Genomic DNA, 26,376 nt, shown 5'->3' with positions numbered 1-26,376 from the left:
TCTTTGGATATCACCAAAGCTTATACACCCAAAGTGCACTAATTGTATAATATAAGCTTTTCGTTTTTCAGGAAAAAGTGCTATCTTACAAGGATTTCTTGGCTACATAATTAGGCAGGTATCACATAAAGCAGATATGTCTAACACAGCAGTTCCATGTTCTGATAACGCCACAGTGAAGTATTTTTACTGGAAGAAGTCTAAAATATGCAAAGGTAGAAAGAATCTAAAGCATTCCTATGTTTATTTTTATGACAAGAAGAGGCAGGATGGGTGACCATGGGGTCTTAAACCAGCTCTGGTGGTACCAATGATAATGTAAACTTATTACGCAAGGTGAATTCATATAGGGGATTAATCAACGCCTGCATGCTCGCTCCCGATTAACAGTGGCGGGCTGGGCCGGGGGGCAGGGTGCCATGTGCCCCCCAGGCCGCAGCGTCATGCGGGCCGCGGGCCGGTGCAGTCTGTGTCACTGTGACACAGACTGCACCGCGTGTGTAGCACTGACCGGACGGAGTTCGGTCAGCGCTACACTGACAAACACACAGCCGCCGGCTCCGGCAGCTGTGTGTTTGTTGTAAGCAGCCGCCAATGAGAGTCTGTCAGACTCTCATTAGCTGCTGGTGCTGCGCCCACTGCGGGAGCCGCTCCATCTTCCGGCTCCCGCAGTGGGCAATGGGAGACGTCATGATGTCATATGATGTCTCTCCCATAATGCAGAACGGCCTGGCCCGGGAGGACAGACGGAGGAGCAGATGGCGGCGGCGGGAGCTGGTATTCAGGTAAGTGTTTTTTTTATTTTGTTTTATATATTATGTGTGTCTACTGGGGGGGGGAACTAGCACTACTGGGGGCACTACAAGGGGGGGACTACTACTGGGGGCATTACAAGGGGGGTGGGGGACTACTACTACTGGGGGCACTACAAGGGGGAGGGGACTACTACTACTGGGGACTACTACTACTGGAGGCACTATAAGGGGACTACTACTACTACTACTGGGGGCACTACAAGGGGGGTGGGGGACTACTACTACTGGGGACACTACAAGGGGGGACTACTACTACAGGGGGCACTACAAGGGGGAGGGGACTACTACTACTGGGGACTACTACTACTGGGGGCACTATAAGGGGACTACTACTACTACTACTAGGGGCACTACAAGGGGGGTGGGGGACTACTACTACTGGGGACTACTACTACTGGGGGCACTATAAGGGGACTACTACTACTACTGGGGGCACTACAAGGGGGGTGGGGGACTACTACTACTGGGGACACTACAAGGGGGGGACTACTACTACAGGGGGCACTACAAGAAGGAGGGGACTACTACTACTGGGGGCACTATAAGGGGACTACTACTACTACTACTGGGGGCACTACAAGGGGGGTGGGGGACTACTACTACTGGGGGCACTACAAGGGGGAGGGGACTACTACTACTGGGGGCACTATAAGGGGACTACTACTACTACTACTACTACTGGGGGCACTACAAGGGGGGTGGGGGACTACTACTACTGGGGACTACTACTACTGGGGACACTACAAGGGGGGGACTACTACTACTGGGGACACTACAAGGGGGGGACTACTACTGGGGGCACTACAGGGGGGGACTACTACTACTGGGGGCACTACAAGAGGGGGACTACTACTAATGGGGGCACTACAAAGAGGGGGACTACTACTACTGGGGGCACTGCAAAGGGGGGGGACTACTACTACTGGGTGCACTACAAAGGGGGGGGACTACTACTACTGGGGGCACTACAAGGGGGGACTACCACTGGGGGCACTACTGGAGGCCTGCATAAGGGTGTTCTCTCCTGTGGCACACGGGGGCACTGCATATGGGCACTACGACAGGGGGCTGCCCTAATCTTTATTTTTACCTTACATTAATCCCATATGGACCCGCCTCCTCCCTGGAACACTTGAGGGGGGGGGCGCCGTAGCACGCATATTCTTCGGACACCCTGGCTACACGCTACTCCTCTGCCAGGGCCGCCTGCATGCATTTGCCCCCCAGGCTAAAAGTTGCCAGCCAGCCCCTGCCGATTAACGAGCAATTCAATTACAAAATGCGTATTCTGGATTTCCCGCGGTAATTCTTGCTGGTAATACCTGCATTGAATGTGGGTAAAAATGGGGAAATCAACCTGTACCTCAGATAAATGCAAACTAATAAAAGATAACAGTATAGAAGTCTGTAAGTGGCCAAAAGCAAAATATTTGGGGTTTTTAAAATGTGTCAAATGGCTGTTATATACATTTTATCAAAAACACTGAAAATATAAAAGAAAATAAGTGTTTTTCTGCAAAGTAAATGCTCTAGATAAATTTAGGCTGTATAAAATTGTCTGTAAGTAGATATTTGTATTATTTTAAGCCACTTTAAAAAAAAACACCTGTAATTCCCACCTGCAACCTTAGAAACTTCTGTGCCATTCATACAGCTCCCCCTTATACCTGTCCTACATCTTGTAACCCATTATTCTGCATTTTGCAGAATTTCACCCACAAAAATGACATGTGTTTATTGGCCAAATTGAGTTAATTAAAAACCTCTAAGTGCCTAATTAAACATTAAGGGGTAAATTTACTAAATTGAGAGTTTTTAGAAGTGAGTTTTACAATAGATGTTGCCCATAGCAACCAATCAGATTCTAGCTATTATCTTCTAGAAGGTGCTAGTTATATGTGAAGTAGAATCTGATTGGTTGCTATGGGCAACATCTCTTCTAAAACTCACTTCTAAAAACTCTCACTTTAGTAAATTTACCCCTAAGAAGGTTGTCCCAGTGGTTCTGAACCGTCCCCACATTTGTACCTTAAAATAGAGATTTTCCTCCTGCCCTGGAGGTCCCAGAAAAAAAAAGAGCCATTAACTGCTATGGAGAATTAACGCACATTATATATATAGCTTCAAATTTGTGTCTCCCGTAAAAGGTCTCATTAATGGGTTATCGCGGCTGATTGAATTCCCCTGTTAATCATATTACTGAGGGCATGTGGTAAACTATACACGTCTCTTGTTTAAAGTATGAACTACTTTTATTCCCTTGTTCCCTCCAAAACAAAAAACATACTTTCCTATTCCCAGTTACTATAATCATATAGACACCTTCTAGTTATCCTAATGAATGAGGTACAAGCAATCAGGTTACATAACAAATGTATTAACCAACAGATTTTCATCTTTAGTGCCACTGACAATGATGCAGAGGACATACCTGTTAGCCAGTAACTGTGACCTGGTGCCTGAAGGAGAAGTCAGGTAGATAGCCAGGTCTCCTCTGCGTGGGTGTGTAATTGTGATCCGTACAACCACATGCTCCAAGTAAATTACATGGTGGTTGGAGTTGTCTGCACAGCCGGTGGCTTTGTATGCTGAACGAACCACATTGTCTGGGCGAATTGTCCTGTGTAAAATAAGCCATTACTAAGGGTGTAGGATATAACATGTGCTAGAGAAGTATAGGTGCCTCAGGTACAGAACTGCTTCTGATTGGCTATTTATGAATGTTATTGGGCATAAATTATGCATTCAGATATACAAAAGAGATAGGAAAAAACACAGATGCACTATGAGTAATGGCTGCCAAGGTGTACGACTGGGTGTTCCCACTTTGAACAACCAAAAAAAAGTAAGCAGAAAATATAAAAACAGTGTCATACACATACGGCGCTACCCATATCATACCGAGAATTCTTTCTTGATAGATTATAAAAGTTCTTATTTCACTCAGGGAGTCCAGTTCTTATGTCTCACACAGGATGTCAGTATTCCCAAGTTATCAGCATGCAGTCCCTGCTGTTTCTCACTGTGATGTCACTCAAATGAGATATATAAAGAGAGAGGGGCAAATATAGTGTAGTATATTTTGTTCAAATTTATTTTAATACATATAGTGCAGTTTAATTGAAACACATTAACCATAAAAACAATATATGGTTATGGTATGGAACAAAGACTTACACTTCCCCCGTGCATGAACTGGAAATTAAGTGAGACTCCTTTTTATCTATTTATTGAAGCTTTAGAAATATTGAATTACTTTATGGTTGAATACAATTGTGAATACTGGCCCTCATTCAGAGCCACTCACTAGCGGCAGTACGCTCGTTCCGAGCGATGTTCGCACATCTGCGCATGCGTACGGATCGTTATACGCATGCGCGAACCAGTCAGTGCGGACGAAATTCATGTGCTCGCAATATAGCGAATGCCTGCTATTTTGAGTGACAGAATGAGGCGTATGTGGGTGGTAACAGGGGAAGGTGCTTGAAAATGGGGAGTGGAGATCCGAACGCAGGCGTGCTTAAAGGTCAAAACGGGCGTTTTATGGGTATGCATAATTAATACAGCAGCGTCATTGACCACGTCACTGGGTTATTTTATAGCCAGAACTGCTCGCAAAATTGTGGTAGCAAAAACCAACCACAAGAATAGCGAGCAGTTCATACGCTGGTCGATGTACTCGATTAATCTAATAAATAGCGGACATGACGTATGGTGCGAGCGGCCAGGGGGCGTTTTTAACAAATAAACGAGCGTATGTTTTGCTCGCTCGTTCAGACTTAGAGGTGTGAACAGACTGCAATTTGCGAACGGATCAGTTGAATAGCCACCCCTTGTTTTTGAACGAACGACCGCAAATAGCGAACGGCTCTGAATCAGGCCCACTGTGTCATCTCTCTTAAACGTTTTATTCATTCTTTTTATTGCAATGAAAGCATTAAGGGATGGGTGATTTGTACTTCCGGGTCACAGGACCCATAAACAGCAGCCCATTCAGCAGGAAGTCCATGCAGCCTTGAGGAAAAGTAGTATTACTCGAAATGCATTGGCAGCTTTGCTTGGACTTACCTGCTTTCCCATAATTGGAAACTTTAACTGTGCGAAGTCAGCTAGACAAGTTGCTTGAAGGGAGGGTTTTAATCCGGATACTTCCCGTTTATACTCACTTGAAGCACCGAGTCTGGTGCCAAACACGCTACGATTCCAACTTTACTCTACAAGTTATGGAAAACCATCCCTTTTTAAGAATATGACTAAGTGTATACTGGCTGAGAATATAGCCGTATAAATTGTTTTTATGGTTAAATGTTTATCAATTAAACTGCACTATATGTATTAAAATAAATTTGAACAAAATATACTACACTATATTTGCCCCTCTCTATTTATATATCTCATTTGAGTGACATCACAATGAGAAACAGCAGGGACTGCATGCTGATAACTTGGGAATACTGACATCCTGTGTGAGACATAAGAACTGGACTCCCTGAGTGAAATAAGAACTTTTATAATCTATCAAGAAAGAATTCTCTGTATGATATGGGTAGCGCCGTATGTGTATGACACTGTTTTCATATATTATGCATTCGTTTGTGTCCTTTTTTTGGTACAAGACACGGGAAGTTGTTTCTGCTGTATTATAGAGCATGATGGAAGTATATATGTAATATATATACAATGTATTTTAAAGCAGTATCCAAGTTTATAATGAAAAGGGCAGTTTATATTATAAATACATGTTCACGGTCCTATGATCCTATGAATATGTTACACAGTTGGTTTGTTGAAGGCTTGTTGCTAGTAGAATAAAAAAATATGTGACAGAATATATTACTTGATCTGCCGGTCAGTGTTCTCCACGCAAATGTGCTGTGCAGGGACTGTCGTCCATTTCTCTGCTTCAACTACCATGGCTTCAGCATCCATCAATCCGAAGCCATACAGGTGGCTCACTGTTAGAGATAAGAAAATGGTTCTGGTATTAATGTGGGCTTTTCAGCAAGTAAGAAACTTTTTTATATCGACATAAAGCATTTACTCCAAAAAGACCCCATGTTTTATGTTTGAAGTGTAGCTCAGAGCCTCTCAAACTCTACCATTACAGTGCAGGTTTCCAAGATATCCATGCCTGAGCACAGCTGATTTAATTAGTACCTCAGTCAATTTGATTTAACTATCTGGGCTCAAGCATGAATATCCTTAAAATCTGGACTGTAATGGCGGCGTTTGGGAAACTCTGGTGTAGAACACAAAGTAAAGTAGGAGAGGACAAGTAACAAAAAACGAGAAATGTTGAGAAATGAACCAATATATTTGTTTCATATATGGGACACTCTGAACTCAGAACCTGTCTAATTTGCTAGGTTAGAAAAGTCTCCACTACATCTAGGAGCTTGGTTATTACAATTTGCCTCAGTGGAGCGCTAGGCTATATGAGCGGCTGTCTGTAACTTCAGATGTCTGGTGTAGCCTTTTACAGTGTCGCACTGGTAATACAAAGACAACGCTGACTACTGCAACATGGACAGCAAGCATCACACCTTACAGATAAGTTGTATATAAATCAGTATGCACATGAATTTGAACAGACTGAAGGCCATTTATAAAATCCATTTCTAAAATGCAAAATGACTGATCCAAAAGGCACCCGCCTCGATTTGCGCAAGTGAGCTTAGAATTCTTCCCACTGCAAAGTCTTATGGAGCAAGATGGCAACATTTTCAAATGAGCAGCAATCTACACCTGCAGGGGAGAAGAGTTAGGCAAAGTAAAAATACATTTCTAGGGAAGGATGGAGGTGGCAACTCTGCAAAGGAACTACTTTTCACCGGTTTGGTGCCTCAATGTTGCACCTCAGCATAGAGGCATATTTCCAGACACGTTCTAAGCAATAGAATTAAACTCGCCACACGCATAAAATTGATAACTACTATTAGAGACAGTCCCCACTTCCTCACACTCTCATGAGTAATATAAGCCTATGAGGCTTAAGATCTGATGTAGCAGCATAAGAACGTTTTCCTCCCTGCAATGGAGTTGAATATTATGGGTGCTCAGGAGGACGTGATATTTAGGAGTTGGACTAACGATTAATAGGAAGCTATTTTCCCTTCCAAGTACACGTATATAGGAAAGCTTAATCTGACTAGTAGTAAACAGTTCTAACGGTCCCTCACTCTGACCTAACTAATTGAATAAAAAATAATTAAATTTTCCGATGTCAGTTGTGAAATCTGGGATGTGGCTGCACACTTATAAATGCGTTATGCGCACAATTGCGATTATATGTAGTAGCAGCCACTATGAGTTACTGTACATTTAGTTTTTTTTTATCTTTACTATATTAAGTGGAAGAGGTATCAGTTAATTATATCTGGATGCAAGAGGTATCAGTTAATTTTATTGGATGGTTGTGGAAGTGGGAACTCATGTGTGCTGTAAGAAATATTCAGTCTCTGTGACAATACAAATACGTTGTTGATATAAAATAGGTTAGCATGCACAAAACTCTTATAGACTTCTGTGTGTTCCAAGTTGGAGCAAAAACTACTGAACCGATTTTCATGAAAACTGCACCTGCTCCTAGAATAACCTGCACTTTGTGTCATCTAGATCCGTCAAGTTAAAGCCAAGCAATAACAAATCGACATCGTCAATGTAAGATATAGGTGTGGAACAATGGTCGCGGATGGTATGGGGTAGGTGGAGAGGTGTTTTGGGCCCACGTTCACTTATACAGGATAGGCTACACAGCAGTCTGTGCACAGGGCACACAGTGACATTGGTGTGAATGGTGGGTTGCCACCAGTTTGTATAGCACTGCTGGCCACACGGCCCAATTCTGTGACAGGGCACCTATGCAAAGCATTACAATTAGAACACCTCAAATAAAAAAAATATTGGCAGAAGCGACTTCATAATGCCCAAAGCTGTGGGTAACAGCCAGTATGCATATAAATGCTCCTCCCTTTCAGTTAGCCCCCCTCACAGGGAACACATCTCAAGTAGAAAACAAGAAAAGACATGTGGGGCATAAGGTTGTGTAATGTCCACACTTTAGTAAAGGATTAAAAAGAAAGTGCAGCAATACAGATTAACCAGCATGTCACTTTGTATCCAAAAGATATAGGGACAATTTAATATAAGAGTACAATATAAAAAATAACTTATTATACAGAATATCCTGACATCTGTCTACACTTTTACTTCAAAGTTCTGGCCAGCTTGGTGTGGTCTGCAGCTGCAGGTATTTACACAATAGACCACCTCAGTGAACAAACCTGAAAACTATTTGACACTGGAAACCGTCATGGTAAAATGAAAAATTGCATTTAGTTTGCATTCTTTAGAAGATAGACAAAACACAATGTAATGTTAACGCACCAATGCTGTTGAAGAAAGTCTGTATCACTGTGGTAGGCACAATGTTCCATGGGAATACCTCATGCATCAGCATCAACAGCATTATCAGTGATTACCTATATTACTCACCGGATAAACAGAGTAAGGAATATGCATCCATAGGGCAGAGTTGAACGCAACTTGGCCGTAGAAGTTTCCACTTTGCGCACAAAAAATAATTGCGTATATTAACCAATATGCACAGTTGTATGATTGCGTATATTAACCAATATGCACAGTTGTATAATTGCGTATATTAACCAATATGCACAGTTGTATGCATCTTTGTGAGCGAGACACCCCCCTTCTCCTGTATTCTTGGTTTGATACCCATCATCATTAATATTATACACTTACACCAGCGCTATCTTTGGTGCTAAATATACATCTGAAAACAGGCATAATTATGCTTCTTTCCAACCCTGCATAGCCTACAATTCCATTGACATACCCACGCTTGACTTAGCCTGCTGAGTACACACCACTACATATGTATAGACAGGGGAAGGACAGAACAGTACTCCTTAGTGGGGCACTCTAACTTGCAGATCAAAATGTAACTTTTATTACTTATTTTAATTAATATGTACAACGAGCACTTGTAACAAAGTCAGAACCACAGCGGAGCAAAAGGGAATCCAATAATGAGAAATGTTTTTTTGATTCACATACAATTCCAACAATGATTGTAGTGGATGGCATAGTAGTATGTTGTTCCTCAATAAGAGACACCATCTCACAATGTTTTTGGACTCTTTTGCTCTGCTGTGTTTCTGACCTTATTACAAGTGCTAGTTTTAATTAAACAAGCAATAAAAGTTATATTTTATTCTGCGAGTTAGTGTGGCCCACTTGGGAGTACTGTTCTATCCTTCCCCTGTCTATACATCTGTATTTTACACCAGGGAGCACCCAGAGCTGCACATAATTTCTGAATTAAGCATAACTGTATACATAAATATTTTATATTTACTTCATCTCCTGTGTATCTGACCCATCCGCTTACCCCATTATCTTTAAAATGTACACCCCACTACAGCCCAGCTACACCAATTTAGTCGCAAGTGAAGATGTAACTGAATGTTTCCGGCAGTTACCCACTGCACTTATGGACACAACCTCTTTTACTTGTCCAGTGTGGCTTGAAGTACTGTATTATGCAGAGTCCACAAGAAGAGCCATTTATTGCCCACCATATGAATAAAAGTAATGTTTTTGCAGTACACATATTATGTACAGAATTAAAAATGTACAATAATCTACAACATGGATTTATTTGGCTAATAATTGTTTTTATATCAATGGGTAATATAAGTCCTATAATAAATAAATAAATCTAAATAAATAAAAAAATAAGTTGCATCACCACCTACAGAAAACAACTTACTAATATACCTCTCCCCACTAGACTGATCTCTCCTAATTTTTCAATGCCCAAGTCTAAAACCAGTGGTGATTAGAATGTGCGCGGGATGATTAATCACAAGCCACAAGCCTTTGGCACCCACTAACACCTGCTCTGCACCATTTTGAAGTGGCAGAGCCTTGGTACAGATGGGTGTACAGTAAGGTGCAGCCCCCATGGCTCAAGTTATAGGGTGGACAACTATAGTTCAATTTTACAGTAGTGGTAGTGTAGCTTAAAGTAGAGGCTATGGAAGTTTGTAGGAGAGCCAGGGGCTATAAAAATAACTTAGCTATGATCTACAGCATTGGTACAGGACACTTGGCTTGAGAGCCACAGGGCCTGATTCTGAGTCAGACACATCTGTGGGCGCTAATGCCAGTATCCACCTGTCTATGCAGATTATTCTTCCGTCTCCATGCGGAAGGCCATGCCACCCACTGTTGTTTTTCCGGCTGCAGCACTCTTCAATAGTATTGGGACTTATCCCATCTCCGTCCGCATGCTGCAAACCGCAAGTCAGGCTACTTGTCCACGAAACTCCCACAAAATGGAACTGTTCCATGCGTCCGTACATTAACCCCCCCAGTTGCTACCCTGAAACACCCATTTCACGCAGAGAGAGATTAGTGCACATGCTTGGTGTGGTGCATGCCCAGGTTGTGATTACTTTCTGTGGCACATGTGCAGTGTACAGACAGAGATCTGTGAGATCAGTTCATATTTAATATTCCATCCCACTGACCCAATCTGTTTCCAATTTCCCCATATATTTGGTGATCGCATGTGAGCCTGGTGCTGCAATCAGCATTTAAAGGGAAACAATAAGGGTGTCAGCAAATGGGAGCAAACAGCAGATCAAGGGATACAGTAAAAAAAACACAAGAGACAGCCAAGATCAAAGGATATATAAACAATGCACCTGGAGTAACAAACAAGACACATTGGCAAGTGGTATGCAGGCAAGAGACATTGGGGTTAATTCAATTGCAGGCAATGCCCGTTATATGCCACTGCAATGGCGTTGGAACGCCAGCAACATCACATCAAATCACACCCAATTTGCCCTGAATTTGTCTAAAAATAGTGTTTTTTTGTGCCAGCCCCACAGGAGTGTGAATTAAAATATAAGCTCTCATCGCTACTGTAAGTGTAGAATATGTGCAGATTAGATCATAAGCAACAAAACAGCATTGTCTGCAATTGAATAGACTGTATAGAGGCAGATTTTAGAGTCACAAAAAAGCAGCCAGTGTGAGAAAAATGTCAACTTATGAAAGTGTTTCTATGAGCCTCATTTAAATTTAGGAGTAAATCCAGTTAGAAGATGTAATGTAGCTCTGCTATGGGAGAAATATGAAAATCTTTGGATAGATTTAGCGTTAGGGGAGGGGCATGTCCTAGCTCAACTCTAAAAAGCAGTGTAAAACTATCAGCCAGTATTTATCCTACATGCAAAAAAATAATAATAAAAATAATTTCCACAATTTGCATTACTAATTGGTTTGTCCAGGTTTTAGCTTGCAGTCTTTATCCAGATTTGCTCTTAGGTCTAATGACACCCACTGTGTTTGGCATTGGTAGAGGCTGTGACAGGTGTTTGCCTATGGTTATGTGGGTGGGAGACGCAAAATCTCATCCACTATGTTTTAAAGCATACTTGTCTACTCTTACGAAATGCCTGGGAGACTCATGAATTTTGAGGAGAACTCCCCAACTCCTGAGAAAAATTACTAGACTCCAAGGCACCAACACACACCCCCCCCACACACTTCCCACCATGGACCTCCGCTTCCAGCTTCTCAGAAAGAACCAGTGAAAGTCGGCGAGTATGTTCACCAAATAAGATCATTAAAACTATACATAGCTTCTAAAGTAATGCTGAAATAGTTGAGTCTGTCTGTAGCATGATTCATTTCTATTCTGCAAAGTAAGTGTTTAGGGGTAAGATATAATTGAATAGTTTTTTCCTGATGTAGAATAATGTCATGCAGTGACTGCTACAGGCAATAATCCTGCTTAAAAAGGCATGAAGCTGTAGAGTAGTAGGCCTTACCTACCACAAAATCATGCTGTGCCTTGCAGGTACAACAGGCTGTAAGCATGTAGGACAGTTACATATCCCCTGCAATGCAGACTGTCTTAACGTTCCTTATTTCTGCACCACACGAAGTTATGCAAGCCTCTGCCTCAAACACAATACAGGTAGTTTCCTATAGGGCTCATGCTGTGGCTGTAGAATATGCGGCTCGGGTTAGACTGGTGAAATTACATAAATATGAATTGGGTCATCATAGAGCTATGAATCTCTTGCCTGCAATACATATCGATACAGTACATCCGCTTCAAACCTAAGGTGAAATACAGTGTGTTCATTACTCAGGAGGGACTAAGGTGATTAGATCAGGACAACAAACTGGCTGGTTTATACTTTAAAGGAAAAAATGGGGATGTTTTTATTAAAAAGAGAAGTACTGTATCCCTTAACCTGGCTCTAAATATAAATTTAAATTTTATAAGTATGCATTAAGTAAATGTGAATGCGTTAAAGGCCATATTTAGGACCAAATATACAAGGACAGGTATAGAAAAACCTATGAATTACATAACATTACAGACAGATGAGCTTTATCTAGAACACGTGAATGTTTGCCCAGTATAATTATTGTGCATGGACTAGAGTGTTGAAAAGTAAAACTACATGTTTATGCACATAAGAAAGGAGTCATCAAATGCATTTCACAGATCCAGTCATAATTCTCAGCGGAAAAAGCTGCTCCACTATTTCATTGATTCAATACTTTTTGTAGGTCAGGAAAAGGCATCTATGGAAGTTAAAATCCCATTATAATCCTCAATGCAACTGCACATTTATTCCCAAGTAGCAGTGACACCACAGGTCACTTTGCCCTGAGGAGGATGCAGTTGTCCACTGTGCTTATTATCTCTGTTCTGCGATGGACAATTTCCATCAAATGGTGTTTGTGAAATTAACATATATACAAATACACACTTTCTTAAGTACAGACATAAAACAATTACAAACTCTTTTGAATCCCATTTTACTCTGAATCTGTCAGTTAGGTAAGACAAGTCCAGTTACAAACAGAAATTTTATTATAAAAGAAAGATAATTTACATTACAAAATCAATTGTGAATTACTGTATACATCTATTTTCATTTTGTTTTGTTTGTATCTATGATGCAATTGGGAATAGATACTGTACATGTAGCAGTGTGAGGATCATATTTTGTTCTAATGTTTCCATGGCTAATCATTTCAGTTCTGTGACAGGGATGATTTGCATATGACATCTGAAGGTCTTCACAAATGTAACTTCATAGTAAAATGATGGTGTTAAAAAGTAATGGAAACTGAAAGATATTATAAAGATTAACAACAATCATGAGTCCATCAATTACCCTTGTAAGCAAGGAAAGCCGGAAACACATCCATCAATACAAATTTACAGTCCAACTATAAAATCTGTTCATTGACTTATGAATTTCTCTATTCCCTGATCAGTTCACCACCTATTCCTCATTGATTTTCACAACCACTTTAATTTTTAAGAAAATGTATGCAAAGGGAGGAGGTTTTTGCATCTAACATCCTATCAGATGTTTACTTTAATTTAGTAAACCACAGTACAAACTGACTGTTACAAAAACGATTGGTCAAGCTGCAAAAGTGCACTGCGTGGATAGGTGTATTCATACAAAGGGGTGGTTCTAGTGAAGTCACATCAACTCCAATGCCTGCAGACTTAAACTGGCCACACACTTAAAGATTATCTTTCCAACCAGCCAATTATCTGGTTGGTTGGAATGGAAATCTAGTATTATATGGGACAATCGGACACAAAATGGATAAAAATGGTTGTTCAGACAAATTAGTTCAATCAAACAGATTTAACCAACTTGTCTGAATTACCATTTTCATCTGTTTTCTGGCATTTGGGAACAAATGGCTAATAGTCTCTTGCTCCCATACATTATCAGATTTTCATTCCAACCAGCCAAATAGTTGGCTGGTTGGAAAGATAATCTTTAGGTGTGTAGCAAACTTTAGCTTTCAACATACAACCAATCAGGTCCTTGCTTTAATTTTCAAAATACAGTAGCACTACATAGTGGCAGAAAGTCATTGGTCACTATGGCCAACACCACTTATTTCTTTGGCATCAGATTTTATAAATGTTCTCCAATGCTTAGGATCGACTTGAAAACAAATCAAAGGAGCATAATAGCCAATGCCCCTGCAAATGTCAGACTCATGTATAAATAAAATGCAGTTAGTAAAGCAATTCAATGTCCATAACCTTATCTAGTTTAGAAAACATGAGATTTTACATCTTGTCTAATAAACTTATATTAATAATACAATAAAAAAACCTTTTCACATAATCACAAAAAACATAAAGAAACCACTACATTAGGCTTGTAATGGTCATTAATAAAGTATTAATAATAGTTGAGGTAAAATGGTACTTAACGTTTTGCTGGGACATACATTGGAAATAAATTTACGACAATGGAAAAGGCATTCGAAACAGAACACAAATAATTCAGTGAGTGCTGTAACAGTAACTTATCAAAATGTTCATTCTCATTGCAGCAGAAATATTAATGCTATTAACTTTCAACAACTATCTACTTCTCTACAACAACAACTTTCACCAATTTCTACATTCACTTCTCCTGAGACTGCTGCATCACACCTAAACCAAATTCAAGAAAAAGTTCTCGATGAAGTAGCTCCAGGGACCTATCACACACCACGTAGACCGTGGCATTCTAACTTAACAAGGCATCTACAAAAACTCTCACGTAAAGTTGAACGTCAGTGGCCTAAGTCTCATACGCCTACTGACTTCCTCACATATAAGACTGTCTACAACTCTTATTGTACTGCTCTGGACACTGTCAAACAAACATATTTCCAATCTCTTATCTCTGCTCAAGCCTCTAACCCCAAGCGACTTTTTAATACATTTAAACTGCTTCTTACCCCTCCCTCACCCAAACCACCTGCTACTATCTGTGTGCAAGATTTTGCTTCCTATTTTAGGGACAAGATTGATGAGATCCAAAATGAAATGGTATGCTCTTCCACAGCTAGTGACCTGCTCAATTCCCTACCTGAATCCTCTGGCACATTCTCTTCATTTGATCTCACAAACGAAGATGAAGTATCTTCCCTTTTCTCATCATCCTACTCTATTACCTCTCCTCTAGATCCTGTACCCTCACAAATCAGTAAAGCTCTGTCTCCTGTGCTTATCCCAACCCTAACTAAAATCTGTAATTTCTCTCTACTGGCAACTTTCCATCACTGTTCAAGCATGCAGTGATTACTCCTATTCTGAAAAAACAAAACACTGACCCCAACACTCTCTCAAATTACCGTCCTATCTCCCAGCTCCCATGCCCCTCCAGCTACTTGAGAGACTTGTCTACACCCGCCTCACACACTTTCTTAACTCACACAATTTATTGGACCCACTTCAATCTGGCTTCCGTTCCCAACACTGCACAGAGACAGCACTGACTAAGGTATTAAATGATCTGGTCACTGCCAAGGCTAAAGGCCATTACTCACTCCTAATTCTTCTAGATCTCTCTGCTGCTTTTGACACTGTTGACCACTCTCTTCTCATACAAACACTACAATCCCTAGGTCTTAAGGGCACAGCTCTTTCTTGGTTCTCTTCCTACCTATTTGATCGCTCTTTTCCTGTTCGTTTTTCTGATTCTGCCTCCTCTTCGCTACCTCTATCAGTTGGAGTACCGCAAGGCTCTGTTTTAGGGCCTCTGTTATTCTCAATCTATACCTCCTCTCTTGGCAAACTAATCAGCTCTTTTGGATTTCAGTACCATCTGTATGCGGATGATACTCAAATCTACCTATCTTCCCCAGATTTATCAACATCTGTACTGGTCTGTGTCACTGAATGTCTTTCTGCAATTTCATCTTGGATGTCATCTCGCCACCTGAAACTTAATATTTCTAAAACAGAATTAATTATATTTCCACCAGCCAATAACAGTTACCAACCTGATCTCTCTATCACTGTTGATAACTCAACAATCCACCCTGCCCCACAAGCTCGCTGCCTTGGTGTCATCCTTGACTCTGAACTGTCCTTTGTTCCCCACATTCAATCTGTCTCAAAATCATGTTACATACATCTACAAAACATATCCAAAATTCAACCATATCTCACACAAGACACTGCAAAAACTCTAATCCATGCACTTATTATTTCCCGCTTTGACTATTGCAATAGCCTCCTTACTGGTCTTCCCAAAAACAGGCTATCGCCATTACAATCAATTATGAATGCAGCTGCAAGGCTTATCTTCCTTGCCAAATGTTCATTGTCTGCTGCCCCGCTCTGTCAGTCCCTCTATTGGTTGCCGGTTTTCTAACGTATTCAATATAAAATACTCTTACTTACATATAAGGCTATTAACCAAACCACGCCAACATACATCTCTTCACTCATCTCAAAATATCTCTCTACCCTACCGTTCAGCACAAGATCTGCGTCTCTCATCCCCATGCATTACTTGCTCCCACTCATGGTTACAGGACTTGCTTTGGGCTGCACCCACTCTATGGAATGCCTTACGCACAATACGACTTTCCTCTAGTCTCCAATCCTTCAAGCGATCCCTGAAAACTCACCTCTTCAGGCAAGGTTATCAGATCCTAGAACCACCCACATAACCGCCCACATAATCTTCATAGCTTCTATATCTAATTACATCCCCTTTCACAGTCCACACACAACCTGACACATCGTCTTTCTCTCACATCCTCATGACATTTGGCCGACATTCCGGTGTGAATGGATCATGCAGCCCACCAAGAAACTGTGCATTCTGGCTGGACCAAAATGCAATATATAGCACCTATCCTTGTGTATCAATGCCTATTTCCCTATAGATTGTAAGCTTGCGAGCAGGGCCTTCCTACCTATATATCTATCTGTTATTACCCAGTTTTGTTCTATTAATGTTTACAATTGTAAAGCGCAACGGAATATGCTGCACTATATAAGGAATTGTTAATAAATAAATAAAATAAATAAATTGCTTCATCTATGTAATAATATGATTCATTGAAGGATGAGAGGGGTATCATGAGGATTGCTTAGTTACTGATGGACACAAACCATTAGGATTTATGTTATCACCTATGTTACGAAATTATGAATGTAATAGATACAATCAGACATAAAAAAGGCAGTTGCTTGCATCCTTTTGTTTGCATAAATGATGTAATTAACAATATACAAGTAAAGGCCCCCATACATCTGCGATGGATCGTCGCGATGTAGTGATGGGATCGCAAATGCCGATCCACCGGTCGGAAATGCCGACCGGTGGCCATCGATGTTCTGCGATCCATCGCAGGATCGGTGAAATTCTCCTGCTGCTCACCCACTGCTCTGCTCTCCTTTCACAGCCAGCCATCGAATGGGCATCGGAAAGCTGCATCTGATGGCTGGCAACAATCGAATTCCCGGAAATGCTGACCGGCGGCCATCGATGTTCTGCGATCCATCGCAGGATCGGTGAAATTCTACATGTTAAATTTCACCAATCTTCCAATCACGTTCAGCCTGGACAATTTTCTCTGACAAAAGCTGTAGCATGCTGCATACATTCATGCTCAATATAGCTAGATAGCAACAGGTAAGCTAGGCAGTGATACTGTTAAATTACATGTGCTTTATTAAAGATAAGCAAATAAATGTGTTTAGCATTAAAATTTATAAGATTATGAGCAGGGGTGTAAACAGGGCTGGCACAATGTGGTAAACAGTGGCAGATCTATTCCCCACCGGCGTAGTCTAATCTGACGCTCTTGTCCGCCACCATATTGCAAGCTGCGGTGGCTACAGCATCATATTTACAAACAACGCTGTTGCTCCCTCCTACTGGGAGTTCCAGTTTCTCAGAATGCCGGTGCCTGGTGTGACGACGTCACACTGTAGCATTCTGGGAGCGGCCACAAGAACACAGAGGAGCACCATCAAGGAGGAGGTGGTCTGCCTTCATAAGGTAAAAAATAAGGCAAATGCCACCCCTCATTAGTATTTTCTTTATGGTTATTTTTGGCAGCCATGGCCACACCCCCTGATCTCAGAGCACCAAAGGAAACTCTCACTCTAAGCTCCGCAAAGTCTAGAGTCTGGTGGTAAGCGTTGCAGGAGGGCAGCAGGCTGGACAGGCACCTTTCCTTCTACACTGGCTATTCACTGTTGCTGCTCCTTTCAAACTGTATGACAGGTAGGAAGTGGCGCCGACCCCCTGGGTCCCACCCCCACTGATCCATGCTCCCTGGTCACAACAGCCTCCTCTGCTTTGACCCTGCCTCCTCTCCTCCTATTACTTTTTAAGTGAAGCTTATATATGCATGTATGTATTTATAGATAGGGGTGTGAGTTAATTCCAGCAGACATAACATAATTTACAATCAGAATGGATTATAGGTAAAATAATTTGTATATGCAAATAATTTTACATATAATCCATTCTGATTGTAAATGCTGTAATGTTTGCACTAACTGCCTTCGCAGTTGATCTTAAAGATGAAAAGAAATGAATGGTGATTGGCATATAGTACGTATTATAAATGAAAAAAAAAATAAAAAAATATATATATATAGTCTCCCTAATCCTAATAGTGACATATCAAGAGGACATATTAGCAGGAAGGTGCAAATTTATAGTTTGCACTGCAGTAGGGATGGACATCGAATGGTTGCCAGGCTTTCAACATCACATCGCAACCATTCGATAGCATAAGCATCATGATGGTTATGCTTAGAGCCTGAAAGGGGGTGGAACCTCGCGGAACCCCCGTCCACGTCACTGAGTGGGAGTGCCCAGCACTCTCTGAGATGCTGGGCTGCCCCCAAGCTCCCCCTACACTGAGAATAGATGCTGTGTGAATGCGCTTGGCATCTATTCTCCTGCTGCTCACCCGCTGCTCTGCTCTCCCTTCAAAGCCAGCCATCGAATGGGCATCGGAAATCTGCATCCGATGGCTGGCAATAATCGAATTCCTGGTACTCGATGGAAAAAATACTTTAATCAAATTGGAAACATTGCTATTTGCTAACCATCAGCTTCCGATGTCCATCCCTAGTTTGCAGGGAGTTGCTGAGCACTCTAGCACTAGTCCTGGATGTAATTAGACATTTGTGTGCTCCTTAACCTAAGGGTGAGAAAAATATATCTACATATCAGGCTTTGTCATGTAAGGTGGTCACCCCCATCTACAAGTCTTGCTAATATGGTAGTTACAGAATTTATTTTGAATGATGTGGAGAGTAGGGATGGACATTGGAAGCACATCATCGAATGGTGAGAGGGGCTTCTACCATGAAATGTTGCGATACGATGGTAGATAACCTTCGCATCTCAAGCACATGTGCAGATTTCTGGATTTGCTCATGGCTCACAGGGCTAGGGATGGGACTGAGGGTACAGATCGGAAACTGTGTAAGTGTACCTGCTGCTCTGTCCTCCTGGGTGTCTTTGTTCACTCGTGGCTGCCTCCTGCAGGTCATATTCAGCTTCCCACTGAGTCCTTTGTTTCTCTAACCTAGAACTGTGCTGCGCTACGAGAAGCCCATGGCCGTCTAATATGGTAATTACCAGGCAGCCGGCTACAGTGTGTGTAACTGTAGTGGACGGGGTGCTTAGTGTTTATATTTTGGGCTGAGTGCCCGATGCTCATGTGACCAGGACAGCCCAATAGGAGAGCATGTCACGCTTGGCAATGCTGCTGCTGTCCCAGTCGGTGCACATAGCATACTGATGGAGAGAGCTGCAGCCATGAGTATCATACCTATCAGCATTTAAAAAATGTATTACCATCGGGACACCATCAAATCATTACCATTTTATTGCGACAAACATCGGAATGCTGCCATCGAATGCTGAATATACTACCATCGCAAGAAAAACATTGATTGTCTGTAAACATTGACCATCGATATCCATCCCTATGTGAGAGTTCATTCTTTGATGTAGATTATAATGACAGGACAAAAAGACATACAGGGACTAGTGATATAGGCCCATAGTTAATGATGTATTTATGTAAAGTTGTGAAATTGTTTGTATGAGACTGTTCTTTAGTAACTTTTTGTTTGTTCCATCTCCGTTTTGTACAGTGCTACAGAATCCTTGTAGCACCTAATCAATAAAATATGATAATAAGAAGAATAAGAATAGTTACTACTGACTTCCAATGGCATTACCAAGTAATATCATATTTGCACGACAGCTAAAGCAATATACGGGATCAGTTGGCAGAATAAAGGAGGAGGAGTTGATAATGGAACTGTAGAGGTTATTTTAATAAAAAAGAAAAAGTACAAAAGCCCAATGCACAGACTAGATCAACAACCCCATTTCTAAGTATATATGATTATAGAATAGCCTTTTTCATCAATGTCTCTGCAGCTTCATGTGAATTTATTCAACCAGTTTTTTTTTCACAGATATGCATATATTTTATTCTTCATCTCTTCATGAATAGTCACTTTAATATTGGTAAATTTGAATTTCAGAAAACATCTGATCTCTAATATCTGCTACCATAGTTACTGTCACCATTATCTGAACTAACATTAACAAAAATGAACTTTGAAGGGACTTTGATGCTTTTGTTATAACTTTTGTTTGAAACAACAACCTACCCCATCCTAGTTTTCTGAAGTGCAAACCTTTTAAATAAAGTAATGTTCATTATTAGGAACAATAATTAAGCTGCACACTGAATCTCATTGAACATGACAGATAGCCTAATTTCGATCTGCTATATTTTAATAGTATTGAACAACATTAGTCAGAACAAACAAAAGACAGTAACAAGAAATGTTTGTTTTAGCCAAACAATTAGGTAAAAATGTTGAGAACAAAAAACAACTATTATAGCAATGAACTTACCTTTGTGGCCTGCAGCATTTGTTTTCCAATCTGGTGCATTTAAGTGCCTTTGGCGAGAAGTCCTGACAATAATATGCTGTACATCTCTCCAGGTTAAGAATGGACTGTAAGGGAGGAAATTCAAAGCAGAGATGAGTTCAGTTAATTACACATGCAGAAGTCATCGCCTTTTTTTTTTTAACTAACGACAACATTGCACCTATGTGATTTAAAATCTTTGGAAAGTTGCAAAATGATCTAGAACATAGGAACAATTTGTACTGTACTCTGGCGACAGTTTTCATCTCAGCATAAGTATTCTATTAGTTACAGTGCCAGCTATCAGTTATAACATCCTGCACCAATGACATTTTTAGTGAGCATACTGGTGTATATGTAGTTAGTGAGTTATCTTCCTCCAAGTCACAAAGCGCATCTGTTAATTAATCAGCATAAGACAATGATTTATATACGTTAGCAAATACAAACCATTCCTAAATTACCTGATACGTGGTCATGCATAACTAGAAGTCTCACATGCAAATGATTAACTATATTTTGATGGCTTCCTTAAAAAAACAGGAAAAGCTAAAAGTTTAGCTTTGAAGATTAATAGATCACCACTACATCAGCCAATTCATGTCATTAATCTTAACAGAGCTGCATTATTAATTCCAAATATAACCTGTTTGGAGGAACTAAATACTTTCCACGTGTAGACCTTAGCGGGTCTCTGCTAGACAAATAATGGAATCATGGTCAAACTTATAAACGAGAAAGTTGTGTTTTAGGTGCTCAAAGGGGTGAAGCTTCACACTATACATTTTAGGAAAACCCTTGTTTTATGTAGGCTACACACGCTCAGAAATCTGCTTAGACAACTGCATACAATTAGACAATGAGCTATTTACATCCATATGACTATTATAGTAGGAAGGGTGGCTAGCCATTGCTCAAATTCATCATTTTACAAGGCAACAAAATGGACAAGTATATTTGCAGGGGGAAAGAAACTGCATGTGACCCAAGCACCTTTCAGACAACTAGATGCTTATATTTCATTCAGAACTAAGATAACACAAACATGTTGAAAGTATTTACTGGAGATTTGATGGGTAAAACAATAAAAGAAAAAAATTAAAATGTTATCTCACTAGCTGATTCCATCACTGGAACAAGACAAATTAAGATTAATTTACCTCCCAGTGTATGCCACATGCCTTCTCTGTGCTAAATCAGCCATGTTGTACTACCTAATTAGACTTGTTCTCAGCCTCAATTTATCAGTAATTATCTTAAAGTTTACTTAGAGGTGGTATTTTAATGGATTTATATTCTTTATTATTGTATGTTTACATGAACTGTCTCAAATATAGTTTTTATATTTAAATTCTGAATTTATAAAATACTTATTATTTATTACTACAACCTCATAAATAAATACAACATTGTGAACTTTGAGATGTGGAGATGCTTTATCTATTTCCTTTATTGTGCTCTTTGAATGGTCTGCATATTTGCATATATGAATCTTTGCTAGTTCATCCAAGGAAAAATTAAATGACATCAATGAAACAGTGCCCCATTGTTAGAACCAGCAGGTAACTGCTTATCTGTATTGGTGCAAATTGTGGATACAAGTTTTACTGTCATCTCTGCCTTTTCATTCTGAGACCTGTAATGCAGTCACATGTTATTTATGTCACCTGGGGGATTTTCCTCTACTTCAGCAGTGGCCAACCCGCGGCTCTCGAGCCGCATGAGGCTCTTCTGAGCTTCTAATGCGGCTCGCAGCTCGGCAGACCCTCATTGTTACTGGGAACGCTGGTTTCTAAAGCCATCAGAGGCTAAAGAAGCCTCTGATCACTTCAGAGGCCAGCGCTCCCAGTAATGCAGTGCGCGGGTGACGACATCACCCGCGATGTGAGGAGCCCGTGCGTCTGCTGGATCCAGTTAGATCCAGCAGGCGGCAGAAGCAGCAGCAGCGACGGCGTGCCAGGACTCGGGAGCCCTGACGTCGCGGAGCGGTGCCAGCACAAAGGTAAGTTTCTTCATAGGGGGGGGGGAGCTAGTGCTGAGAGCACGACTACAGGGAGCATTGCAGGTGGGGACCTGCTACAGGGGGCATTGCTTAATGGGCACAGCTACATGGGACAGTGCAGAAGGGGCACAACTATTGGGGGGCAATGCTTAATGGGCACAGCTACAGTGGGCATTGCAGAAGGGGCAACAACTGGGGGCATTGCATAATGGGCACAGTACAGGGGGCATTGCATAAGGGCCACAACTAATGGGGCATTGCTTACTGGGCACAGCTACAGGGGGGATTGCAGAAGGGGTACTACTGCAGAGGGCACTGCATAATTGGCACAGCTACAGGGACATTGCATAAGGGCACAACTACTGGGGGCTTTGCTTAATGGGCACAGCTACAGGGGGCATTGCAGCAGGGGAACAACTACTGGGGGCATTGCATAATGGACACAGCTACAGGGGGCATTGCATAAGAGCAACAACTACTGGGGCACTGACTAATTGGCACAACTACAGGGGGCATTGCAGAAGGGGCACAACTACAGAAGGCATTGCATAATGGGCACAGCTACAGGGGTCATTGCATAAGGGCCACAACTACTGGGGGCATTGCATATGGGGCACAACACAGGGGGCACAGCATAATGGGCACTGGCATTCTCAATGTATTTTATGTGGTTCTGGATTTCAATATGTATTTTATGTGAACGTGGCTATTTCAATGTTTTCTATGTTGCTCTTGCTTTTTCTTTCACTTCAACAGTGAAAAATGTATATTGGGAAGATTATGTAAAATGTTTATTTTTAATGTGCTGGACTCGCCCCCAGCGTGACTAAAAACGGGGGTGTGACACAAGGTCATGCTCCTGCAAATGTCATACCAAAGCTGTTCGCACAAAAATGGGGCGTGGCCTTGTGACATATAGGCCACACCCCTTTTTTGCCAGCGCGCCGTCGGCTCATCTGTAGCCTGTCTGTTGCTTGGTTTTTGATTCCTGCCTGTGAACTGGACTCTGCCTTATTGCTGCCTGAACAGTCCTTTTTTCTGTGACTCGCTTTCTGCTTATTGCTGCCTGAACAAACGTATGCTTACTGCATTTAATAGACTAGGCACATTTACACTGTGGCCTTTTATGTAGTCTCTTCTCAATACTGCCAAAAGGAGTTACTGGTCAGACTCAGGTAGTACATATTGCATGCTTATCCCTGTGTGTGGTCCTGTTCTATCCATCATATCAGCAAACATCTGTCTCCTGTTGGTGCATCATCTGTTCTTCCTGTTATGGTAACTTGGAGTGGCACAGTACTTTCAGGTCAGTCTCTCATTTAAACTAGTATTCCATCCTGCCAACAATCACCTATTATGCTACAACTACTCCCAGACTGAGTCCTGGGAACATACAACTACTTGTGAACATATTGCGTTCCGTGGGAACAGAGTTTGCTAAATGCAAAGAACTCATGAAGAAAGGTACTGAGGAGATTCATGACAGCCACAGCCATTATCATCAAGGAAAATTAAAGACACCTGATTTATCTAACCGATAACAGACATTTAGGACAGGATTTAAAACACTTGTTGTCGCAAGTTGCTGTCCCAATTTTGTTCAATGCTGAATGTACAAGTTGCCAGACTTGTTATAGGTTGTGAAAATGTAAGAGTCAGAAAATGAGCCATAAAAAAATGGCAAAAACAACAGAGGTGCCCCTGGCCGGCAAGAAAAAAAATGAATACAAAATAATTAAAATTTGCCCCACCCTGCCCTCAAAGTGTCATCAGCATTAGTGTTCAAAGCCTAGGCTGGTAGGAGCAAAATCAAGGGGACAAATAATGTGTCTCTCGAAAGAGCTTCTACCAGCACAATGCTTTCACAGACTGGTCTGGAGATACCATCACAGGGAACACACAATGTGGGGTTACCCTACTGTGATGTACAACAGCCCCAGCCTATTCAGCATAGGACTGAATTCCCTAGGGGACTCGTGACACCACAAAGGATACAGGACACCTTAGGAAAAACGGACTGCTCTAGCACTCTTCCTAAGCACAGCTGGGTTGTTGTTAAGTAATAAAATAGTAAAAAAGTGTTTTTTTAGTGAACAACAGGTCCCAGCAAGCCCTGTCATGCCCAGTATTTTTGTCTGCCATGTCTACCAGGGCATCCTGGCACTTGGGGAACACTATTGTCTTCCTATTTTGTGTTCTATACTCAATTGAGTATGATTAAGGTTCCTATGGAAAGACAGGATAAAGTACCACAGGTACGGACACACTCACACACACACATATACCATATCATAGCATAGCATGACGAAGTTGCACAAGGGAGATATTTTCATTGGACTTGCTAAGGTAAAGATATTCATTGCAAAACGTAGATTACCCAATACAGCTTGAAAAATTGTAATGATATCACTTTTGTCAGAGAGTCTACTTATTGCAGAAACCCTGCACTGATTTATTTTGTTTGTCTTTGCAAATGTAAGATAACGGGGAGAACGTTATTTATAACATTGACAATTCCCAACCTCTACAAAATCTATTAATCTTAATGTACAAGAACTCTAAGATATGCACAGCAAGTCACGACTCGCAATCATAGTACTTTGACACCCATAGTCAAGAATTGCTAGTCAGCCTAAGGGAATAAAAAGGTGTTTTCATGCTTAATTTTTCAAATCAGTACTTTTTCACAAGGAGCAGAGCTGGATTAAAGGTAGGGAGGAACTGAGGTGCTAGCTTCATGGCTCCCACAGATCATGGATCCACCATAAAGTATCCTAAGTAGTCCCCCCCGTATTACACTGCACCCCTCTCTTATGGTGTAGCTGTATAGTGTGCATTTTTCAGAGAGAGTTGTGTGTACAGCGATGGCCAAAAGATTTGAGAATGACACAAGTATTGGTTTTCACAAAGTTTGCTGCTTCAGTGTTTTTAGACCTTTTTGTCAGATGTTACTATGGTATACTGAAGTAAAATTACAAGCATTTCATAAGTGTCAAAGGCTTTTATTGACAATTACATTAAGTTTATGCAAAGAGTCATATTTGCAGTGTTGACCCTTCTTTTTCAAGACTGCTGCACCCACTCTATGGAATGAACTACCTCGCACAATAAGACTTTCCTCTAGTCTCCAATCCTTCAAGCGATCCCTGAAAACTCACCTCTTCAGGCAAGCTTATCAAATTCCAGAACCTCCTACATAACCTTCATAGCTTCCATATCTAATTACATCCCCTTTTACAGTCCACACACAATCTCACACATCGTCTTTCTCTCACTTCCTCATGACATTTGGTCGACATTCCTGTGTGACTGGATCATGCAGCCAACCAAGAAACTGTGCATTCTGGCTGGACCAAAATGCAATATATAGCACCTATCCTTGTGTATCAATGCCTATTTCCCTATAGATTGTAAGCTTGCAAGCAGGGCCTTCCTACCTATATATCTGTCTGTTATTACCCAGTTTTGTTCTATTAATGTTTACAATTGTAAAGCGCAACGGAATATGCTGCGCTATATAAGAAACTGTTAATAAATAATAATAAATAAATAATTCGCCCTGGCATGCTGTCAATCAACTTCTGGGCCACATACTGACTGATGGCCGCCCATTCTTGCCTAATCTTGGAGTTTGTCAGAATTTGTGGGTTTTTGTTTGTCCACCTGACTCCTGAGGATTGACCACAAGATCTCAATGGGATTAAGGTCTGGGGAGTTTCCTGGCCATGAACCCAAAATGTCAATGTTTTGTTCCCCG

At 41.2% G+C, this 26,376-nt stretch overlaps 1 protein-coding gene across 2 annotated transcripts in view; it reads right to left on the bottom strand.

The window, feature by feature from the left end:
• PCSK5 (proprotein convertase subtilisin/kexin type 5) overlaps positions 1-26,376 on the bottom strand; it is a 622,474-nt gene that overhangs the window by 281,811 nt on the left and 314,287 nt on the right. For both annotated transcript variants that reach the window (XM_088464067.1, XM_088464068.1), the window contains exons 10-12: positions 20,600-20,703; positions 5,653-5,770; positions 3,247-3,435 (exon numbers count right to left, since the gene is read on the bottom strand). In XM_088464067.1, coding sequence (XP_088320193.1) covers positions 3,247-3,435; positions 5,653-5,770; positions 20,600-20,703 — 411 coding nt within the window. The remainder of the gene's footprint in view (positions 1-3,246; positions 3,436-5,652; positions 5,771-20,599; positions 20,704-26,376) is intronic.

Source organism: Taudactylus pleione, unplaced genomic scaffold (assembly GCF_031769625.1).
Source record: "Taudactylus pleione unplaced genomic scaffold, aTauple2 ptg001573l, whole genome shotgun sequence".
NCBI classification, from domain to species: domain Eukaryota; kingdom Metazoa; phylum Chordata; class Amphibia; order Anura; family Myobatrachidae; genus Taudactylus; species Taudactylus pleione.
This window is presented reverse-complemented; position numbering and strand designations above follow the sequence as displayed.